This window comes from Mus caroli, chromosome 7, assembly GCF_900094665.2.
Source record: "Mus caroli chromosome 7, CAROLI_EIJ_v1.1, whole genome shotgun sequence".
NCBI lineage: Eukaryota > Metazoa > Chordata > Mammalia > Rodentia > Muridae > Mus > Mus caroli.
Genome location: NC_034576.1, coordinates 84,342,830 through 84,352,646, shown reverse-complemented (window position 1 = coordinate 84,352,646; position 9,817 = coordinate 84,342,830). Strand labels below are relative to the sequence as shown.

Below are 9,817 nucleotides of genomic sequence, written 5' to 3'. Positions count from 1 at the left end.
TCTTTCTCCACATCCTCGCCAGCATCTGCTGTCACCTGAATTTTTGATCTTAGCCATTCTGACTGGTGTGAGGTGAAATCTCAGGGTTGTTTTGAGTTGCATTTCCCTGATGATTAAGGATGTTTTAAGAGAGTGTGAAATCACATATGGTTGATTTTGTTTGAAATTTTCAGAAATGTGTAACAATTTATAAAAGAGCAATTTATTTATATTTAGGTGTTAAAAAAGCTTATACTGGGCCGGGCATGGTGGCCCACGCCTTTAATCCCAGCACTCAGGAGGCAGAGGCAGGTGGATTTCTGAGTTCGAGGCCAGCCTGGTCTACAAAGTGAGTTCCAGGACAGCCAGGACTATACAGAGAAACCCTGTCTCGAAAAACAAACAAACAAACAAACAAAAAAGAGCTTATACTGAGTTTCCGTATTTAATAGTTTAAAATTATTTTCCTATGTAATTTAAACAAATTACTTGAAACTAGAATATTGGCCAGGCATAATGGGAAGTATGTGTAATCCCAGCACTTGAGGGAGACAGACAACATCAGGGGTCCAAATTCATACTTGACTATATATTGAATTTGAGCTAATCTGGACTACATGATACCCCGTCTTAAAGAAAGACAAAAAGACTTAGAAATTGTAAACATTCATGTTGAAATTTTAATGCCAAACTTTTGTTATTACTTGAAGTAGAGAAGCAAAAGCACTGGAGAGCTGTAGGAACTTGTCATAAGGTGGAAGCTGTCATAAGGTGGAAGCCTGCAGAACCCCCTGGGGGATGCGCTGCAGTGGGGACAGGGAGGACTGTCGCTCCTGCCAGTGTTAGCATGCTGAAGGTGTTGTTTTCTTTCTGGCTCAGGGTGGTAAATCTCGGGAAAAGGTGGTGAAGCTCTTGGCCTCTACAACTCCAGAGGAGGTCTTGGAGAAGCTGAAAACGGAAGCTGAGAAGAAATAAAGGTGAGAAATGGTATGCACTTCCTTGTGGGGTTCTCATAAGAGTAGAGGGGCCTCAGAAGAATGTGTACAGCGGTGCCCAGATGTGGGGAATAAAATGCATAGATAAGATCTGACTGAAATACAAGGAGAGAATCTAAGTCTGTACATTAAATACAGGCTCTCAGATCCCTGGCTATGGGAGCTGGAGAGACGGCTCAGTGGTTAAGAGCACTTGATGCTCTTCCAGGGGACCCGGGCTCAGCTCCCAGCACTGACACTGGAGGGTGGTTCACACACTCCAGTTCCAGGGTGTCCCGACATTCTTTTCTGGCCTCTGAGGTTACTTGCAGACTTGTGGTTCATGTATGTACATTCCAGACACACACACACACACACACACACACACACACACACACACACACACACACACACCTTTCAAATCCCTGAATGCAAACAGCCTGAAATATATTCCTCTCGTTTCTTGGGATTACAAGGAAACAGCTGCTGTCTGTGATGGAGCGTCTGAGCTGCAGGCACTGGGAGAGGAGTTGAAGGTCGCCGCGTGGAGGAAGACAGGACACCAGCTCCCTGGACTCCTAGTGAAGCTTTAGCCTCATAGCTCCACAATGTTTTGTGGAGTTCTGAGGTCTTCTAATTCAGTTTACACCTGGAAAACCTTTTGTGCTGCTTCTATTTTAAGTTTTTGGTTATTAAATGCACAAGTGTTCTCTATATATCTTTTAAAGATTTTCTGGAACATTTCGTGGAAAAGTAAATAATCATGAAGACGTATAACTTAATGTCACTTATTTTTGGAACCTTGTAAACTTTCAAATCTAGAAGTTCTTAGGAATCTCCAAAGCTTTTAAAAGAATAAAGAAGTATCAGGATCAATGGCTAGCAGTTTAGAGTGCTACTGCTCCTGGAGAGGACATGAGTTCAGTTCCCAGCAACCCAACATGGAATGGCTCACAACCGCCTGTAACTCCAGTTTCATGGGATCCAATGCCTCTGGTCTGAGGGCACCCACACTCACATATTCATACACAGACACACACCTGCAGAGATAAAGACAGAGACATACATAATTAAAATAACTTAAAAACCAAAAAAAAAAAAAAAAAAGCCGGGTATGGTGGCGCAGTCCTTTAATCCCAGCACTTGGGAAGCAGAGGCAGGCGAATTTCTAAGTGTGAGGCCAGCCTGGTCTACAGAGTGAGTTCCAGGACAGCCAGGGCTACACAGACAAAACCTGTCTCGGAAAAAAAAAAAAACAACAACAAAAAAAGTTCTTTTCATTGTTTGTAAAGCCCATCAGAAATCAGTTGGGAGTGTTTCCTGCCGTGCATGAAGCCTTGGATTCACCCCAGCGTTGTGTGAACTGAGTGTGGGAGTGCACTCTTATAGTCCCAGCACTCTGGAGCTGAGGGCAGAGGATGAGAAGTTCAAGGCGATCCTTTATATAATAGAGTTTTAGATCAGCCTGAGACACACTGTGTGGGAAGCCACATACGCCATTACAAGATGGTGCTGGCTAGCGCTGGCCACCACCCATAAATTTGGGTAAACAACTAATGTGCGCATGTGCAGTAGAGTTTTTTGCTGAGTCACTGCCTGGCCGGAGGCATGCAAATGAGGTACTGAAAGCATAACCAATTGGGTGTAGACACACCTCTCCTAGGCCTATATAAGCAGCGCCAGTTCTGGGGCTCGGGGTCTTTTCGCCTCTGCAATCAAGCTCTCCCAATAAATGTGTGCAATCCTGTTGTGGTGTCTTTCTTGCTGGCAAGTCGGGCGCTCACAACACTGGGTTATATAGATAACATGAATATATTGCTTAGTAACACATATATATATATATATAGCTGAAAAGATAATATATCTTATATATTTGACCTAAGCTGTAATACTTTAGATTGTTGTTCGTGTTGTTTCTGAAACAGGATCTCATTATGTGGAACTCACTATGCAGACTTGTGCTCGTTCTGGTCTGGCCTCCCAAGGCTTGAATTACATACAGACATGCACAGTGAGCCTAGCCAAGTTACAGTAACGTAGTAAATAACAGAATTACTCTGATCTGTAGTATGTGCTTTGCTGGTAAGTACATAAGAAAAACGTATCAATCACAAAATCCACAAGAAATACCGATTATAAAAATGCTTGATGTAAAAGAAGTAGAAATTACTCCTCAGGAGCCAAGAGCAAGGGCACTCAGGAGGCTCCTCCAGGGCTCAGTGCCTCTCCTTAGAGACGTGGCTGCCCGCTCTTGTAAGATGCTCTTCTACCACATTGCTTCTGAGTCCTTGTTTCATGTGGTGTGGGCTATAGAACTTTCCCATTCTTCCCCACAGTTCCAGTGGGTGTCAAAAGGCACTTCACCTGAGGCCTTGTGTGGTGTGACTTACTACAGGATAATTCTCATGGGACAGACACACACTCCATCCATGTGTCAAGTGGATGTGTTAACATGCTTACAAAATTTCTGGTTTCGTTGGAGACTCAGTTGTGTCATGTGATGTTTTTCTGGAAATTGTCTTATGAGAGGATGTTTGGCTGAAGCAGACATGTGAGAGGATGTCCTGCTGAGCACAGACACGTGCTTTTCTGGAAGTTGCCTGATGAAAGGGCATGTGGTGCTTTGCCGGAGAGAATGCCTAGGAGGCATGTGGTGTTTGGAAAGAGCATAAGTATAACCCAACAGACAGTAAATGACACTCTTGCGTTGATTCGCCTTGCAACTCTTGGTTGGTCTTCATGTGCTTCGCTGACACTGGTCTTCACCGTTGACACTCTTGCATTGGTTCTCTTTGCTTTCTTCCATGACCTTTACTTGTCCTGCCTCCATAGAGAGAAACACACCAAAGAACGTCTGCTGGTGTTCTGGCTGCTGCTCTCGGCTTCCGCAGCCTCATACCAGTTGGTGGAGCCTTGCAGTTTCTTCTAGATCAAGTCACTGCTACTGATTTGGTGTTTTGCCAATGGACTGGACTGCTGACAACGAAGATTGGAATCGCTCCAAAGAACTATTTCTGAATATGTCCACAGCCGCCCTTTCCTATTTCTTGTCCCCTTGTCGTGGGCTAGAAGGGAGGTTAAAGCATGAATGAACCATAATTAAAGTAGGTTTTGAAAAAATCTAAGCCTACAACAAAATGCAGAGGTGTCCTTAAGGGACTGGTGAGCCGCTCAGCCATGGCCTAGAAGGCCCACTTGCTTTCTGTAGTCACACCAGCTTTATTCTCAGGCCCACTTCACGAAGACAGAGAGCCCTGGCTCTGGGTTTCACATAGGTGCAAGACCCTCTGTTGTAGAGGGCAGCACAGAAGAGCCTTGGTGTTTGTTTTCCATAATTTCATCTCCTTTCTACCCCAAGCCAGATCAGATCACATGAAGTTTCTAAGCTACCCTCTTGGCAAGAAATGCCAACCCATAAATAAGTAGCCAGAATCAATGAATATGGAAAAGATTTATCCTAAACACTGTAGCCAATTAAGGTCCTTCCCAGAGCTGGAGAGAGGATCAGCATACACTGTAGCAAACTAGTGGAGAGAAGTGGATACCAGAATTAAAAATAGCAAGAATGGAGGAATCAAGAATATAAATATCACCAGGCGTGGTGGCACACGCCTTTAATCCCAGCACTCGGGAGGCAGAGGCAGGTGGATTTCTGAGTTCAAGGCCAGCCTGGTCTACAGAGTGAGTTTCAGGACAGCCAGGGGAACACAGAGAAACCCTGTCTCGAAAAATTAAAAAACAAAACAAAAAAAATTATAAATATAAAGAATAGGAACCAGCAGTTTTTACTACATAATCTTTTTAAAAGATTTATTTATTTTATTTATATGAGTACACTGTGGCAGCTGTCTTCAGACACACCAGAAGAGAACATTAAATCCCTTTACAGATGGTTGTGAGCCACCATGTTGTTGCTGGGAGTTGAACTCAGGACCTCTAAAAGAGCAGTCATTGCTTTTAACTGCTGAGCCATCTCTCCAGCCCCCTTTTTTTCATTTTTTGAGATGAGGCCTCACCTTTTTGCCCAGACTAATTTCACAAGTTCACTTACCTCAGCTCCTGAGTGCTGGGACTACAGGTGTCTACCACCCACCAGCGTTATTTGACTTTAAGTGATCATATTTTAACAAGGAGCTTTGCCTACTATTTTTTAAAAGAAATACAACTATATTTCCTAACAAGATGCATCCCAATAAGCATATAGGTGGTACAGGCCTATAATCTCGCTGCAGAGGACCTGAGGCAGCAGAACTGAAAGTTCAAGGCCAGCCTGGACTGTGTAGTGAGTTCTGGTCAGGCCTGGATGAAACAATAAGAGTCTAGCTGCAAATGAACGGGTAAACAAAACGAAAGATACATCAGAGTGACACTGTCAAAGAACTGGTCCAGGGCCTGTATTCAAGATGGACAGTCCCTTCCTCATCTTCAGCAGTCAGCAGCCTCCTGTCCTCACTGTTGGGAACGCTGACTTGCCACAGACAGCCGGTTAGGCCACTCTCTTCAGCTGGACTCTGAGCTCACCTCAAGGATACTGCAGTGGAGCCAAGCACAGGGCACAAACTCCAGTCCCCACGGGCCCTTTCCAGGTACTGTGATTCCAGCCTGGTCCACCCACACTGCTCTGAGTGTTCAGAAAGGCCGGAGACACTGCATTTCTTGTCCCACGCTAACCTGGGAATCCTGGCTTTGCCAGGGCTATAAATGAGGTTTGAGATGACTGAGGGCTACTGTCAGGGTGATGCTGTAGCCCTCCCTGTCCCTGTCCCCTCTCACTGCCACCATAAGAGACAGTCCCTCCCGCACAAATGTTCTCACACCACACATTAACAGAACTTGAAGAAGGAAAAAACTGGACTCATTCTGCCCAGGAAGCAAGGGCAGATTTTGAACTTCTGAGTTCTAGGGGCCATTCCACACCCTTCCATTGGCTAAAGGATGGAGAGCCAGAAGCACAAGCGGGACCTTTAAGCCCCACCCCACCCCCACCCCACCAAAGCTAAAGACCAAGAGTTTTAGAAGGCTATGGACGACAGCATTCTACCTCAAGTTTTCAAGGGTTTGGTCAGTCCCTTAGCTGTAAGGCAGAATATAAATATTTAGAACCTACCCCAAATCCAGATTGTTTTAATACATGTGATTAGGAACTAAAAACCCAGGGCTGGAGAGATAACTCAGTAGTTAAAGCACCGACTGCTCTTGCCTAGAATCCAGGGTTCAGTTTCCAACACCCACACTGAAGGCTCACAACTGCCTGTAACTCCAGTTCCAAGGGATCTGACACCCTTGACACAGACAATACAGGCAGGCAAAACACTAATGCACATAAAATAAAAATAAATCATAAAAAACCCTAAAAACTCAGTTTACGTCCAGGAGGTGGCACCACAGCAGCACAGCAGAAATGGACAAAGAGTTTGATGGTGGCCTTCAGTTCATTTCTGTCAGGACGTCCTTTCTGCACGCTGTTCTCACACACAGGACAGTGTGGACTGCGGGCCAATGAGGCACTGGCAGTCCCGGGTGAGTGCCATGGAAGACCCTGGGTTCTGAGCCCTCCCCGCTGCAGCTCTCCTCCCTAGTGGGTGCTTCTGAAAACGACATCAGGCAGCACGTCTGGCCGGGTCCCTCACATGCCAACATGTGTGAATGAAGAACACACCTGCCAATGGGCTACACATGGGGTCTTCTACTGAGAACATTCTGTCCCTTTGAGAAACCCACAAACGCCTTTATTGGAAGATGTCTTAGAGAGCCTGGAATCAGAGCCAGGGAATCCCTACATACACAGAATTTAAAATAATAAATCTGTAGAAATAAAGAAAAGAAAAAAAAAAAAACAAAAAAAAACAGAGCACTGAAGACCATGCTGGAAACAAAGTAATACAAAGGCTGAAAGCGAGGGCAGGTTGGAGAAGCTGAGCAGAGGGAACGGCAGCTGTGGAGCTCTAAGGAAAGTCGGCACCTGTAAGCCTAGGAGCCAGTGGGTTCTAAGTGGAACAGATGGTTAAAGACAAGAAAATGCTTGGGAAACAAAAGAGGACTTTACAGAAAGGTGCAATGTCCCAGGTGACACGGGCACAGTGATAACCAACAGCAGGGCAACCTAGTAAACGCGCTGTGATTACAAAACCCGGAGAAACTCATGAGCAATCAGACAAAAAGCTGAAGTTCAGAGGAAGAGATGGCTTAGAGCAGTGGTTCTCAGCCTTCCTAATGCTGCGACCCTTTAATACAGTTCCTTATGTCGTGGTGACATGGAGCCCTAAAATTATTTTCATTGCTACTGCATAACTATAATTTTGCTCATTATGAATTATAATGTAAATATCTGATATGCAGGATATCTGATACATGAGCCCCAAAGAAGTCACAGCCCACAGGTTGAAAACAGCTGGTTCAGTGGATCAGACACTGGCTGTGCGAACCTTGGCACCTGAGTTGGGTTTGCAGAGAGGACCAACTCCTGAGAGCGGTCCTAATGCCATGCATGCACTGTGGCATGTGTGTGCCCACTCACGGACACATGTGCTTCACTCCCACCCACATCATACTGACATCAATGTTAGAAAACGTTTTAAAATTTTGAAGTCATAGGGAAAAGCCCTTTAGATTTTACATATTGGACACTTTTGTGACAAGCAATCTGACAAGAGCAACCTTAGTAGGGTTTATTTTATTTTATTATTTTGCTTCAGTTTGAGGGGACAGTCTATCATGACAAGGAGGGCATGGCAGCAGGAGCTTGTGGCAGCTGGTCACACCACACTGTAGTCAGGAAGCAGAGAGATGAAAGGACACTCTTGACTCATTTCCTATTTCTTCTGCAGTCCAGGGCATGTGAATTCCTAGTGTTTTAAGTGTTGTCTTATTTAACCTGACAAATTTTCTTCTTTTTCCTTTTTGTCCTCTCATACTGCTCAGTCTCCCCTCCCTGCATTCCCTCGTGTCTCTCCCACCTCCCCCTCCCCCCATTCCCTGCTCTTCCCTTTCCCTCCAGAAAAAAGCAGGCCTCTGAGGGCTAGCAACTGAACACAGCATAGCAAGAAGTAACAAGACTAGACACAAACCCTCACATCAAGACTAAAGAGGCAGTCCAGAGGAAAAGGGTCCCAAGAGCAGGCAAAAGAGTCAGACACCCCCACCCCCACTGTTAGGAGCCTCTCAAAAACCCCAAGCTAAACAACCCCAGCATGCAGTGTAGACCCGTGCAGGCTCTGTGATTGCCACTTCAAGCTCTGTGAGCCGCTATGAGCCCTGCTTAGTTGATTCTGTGGGCTGTGTTTTAGAGTCCTCTCTACAGAACACAAAAGAAAAGCACAAAAGGATATATGAACCAAAGCAGTGTAGCACTGTTAGTACATGGAAAATGAAAAGAGAATTTCCAAGTATCTACCAGGAAAATAGACATTTAATCAATGGCAAATCCATACTGTTAAGTATATGAGAATTGTGTGTGTGAGTGTGTGTGTGTGTGTAATATATATCTCCTCACTTTGGCAAGAAAGGCAGAAATATATAATTTCTATAAATCTATATGAACATGGTAAAACATAAAAGTATAAAATGGTTGGGTGACAACTAATTTTTATATGGCCTCATGCACTTTTCACGTTTATTCTGCATATTCATGGAGTGTGCATAATGAAATACACGAGAGGGAAAAGAATACAAAACATCAAAGCCCTCTGGCTTTAGCAATGAGACAGCTTTGTTTACCTCACTTAGACAAAAAGAGGCTGGAGACAGGGGAGTCAGAAGCACTGGCAGTGGAAAAAAACCATGAGATCATAATCACACCCTCCCCAGAACTGGTCTCAGGAGAAGTCACTGAAACGCAGAGAAAACTTCACTGGTAATTAATACATAGGGTTCTCTGTGCCCCTGGGGACAGAATGAAACACCATCTAAATTAGTGCATCAGCCCACGAAGACACTGGAGGGATATTTGTGTGCTGAACTTTCATTTTCGAGGCAGTCTTCTGCAGCTGCCAGGATGGCTTTAGATACACTATGTAGTTGAAGATGAGTTCGCAATTTCGACCTTCCACTTCTGATATAGAGCTGTTGATTAGACTCATGACTTGGTGAATGCTAGGCAGACGCTCTTCAAAAGCTACACTCCCCAGCCCTGTGAGCTGAACTAATTTTTGCATTGTTTTGTTTTTCGAGACAGGGTTTCTCTGTATAGCCCTGGCTGTCCTGGAACTCACTTTGTAGACCAGGCTGGCCTCAAACTCAGAAATCTGCCTGCCTCTGCCTCCCAAGTGCTGGGATTAAAGGTGAGCGCCACCACCGCTGGGCTTAGCTTTTGCATTTTTATTTACAAAAAAAAAAAAAGCTTATACAATATATTTACATTCTTCCTCCTCCCCAATGCCACCAAGACCCTCCCCACCTCCCTCCCCACCCAACTTTATATTCTCAGTCAAAGCACACAGAGTAACCGCACAGGAAAAACAAAAAATCAAAATCAAAATCAAATTTAAAAAAGGAAAATCATTAAGACAAAAAAAATACCAAAACAAAAGATGCATTTAAAAAAATGGAGTCTGTTTTGTGTTAGCCACCTACCCCTACCCTCTAGGGCTGCCCTAGAGCGTGGCTGAGACACCCAGTGACACTCGGCTGAGACACCATGACACTCGGCTGAGACACCATGACACTCGGCTGAGACGCCATGACACTCGGCTGAGACACCATGACACTCGGCTGAGACACCATGACACTCGGCTGAGACACCCAGTGACACTCGGCTGAGACGCCATGACACTCGGCTGAGACACCATGACACTCGGCTGAGACACCATGACACTCGGCTGAGACACCATGACACTCGGCTGAGACACCATGACACTCGGCTGAGA

At 45.0% G+C, this 9,817-nt stretch overlaps 1 protein-coding gene across 4 annotated transcripts in view; it reads left to right on the top strand.

Annotated features, from left to right (window-relative positions):
* C7H15orf40 (chromosome 7 C15orf40 homolog) overlaps window positions 1–1,829 on the top strand; it is a 5,865-nt gene extending 4,036 nt beyond the window's left edge. For 2 of the 4 annotated variants that reach the window (XM_021168487.2, XM_029479904.1), the window contains exons 4-5: window positions 859–956; window positions 1,430–1,829. In XM_021168487.2, the coding sequence (XP_021024146.1) occupies window positions 859–954 (96 nt within the window). In that variant the 3' untranslated portion in view covers window positions 955–956; window positions 1,430–1,829. Of the gene's footprint in view, window positions 1–858; window positions 967–1,429 lie in introns of all 4 variants that reach the window. The other 2 variants (XM_029479905.1, XM_029479906.1) reach the window with 1 other exon arrangement.
* The last annotated feature ends 7,988 nt before the right edge of the window (window positions 1,830–9,817 follow it).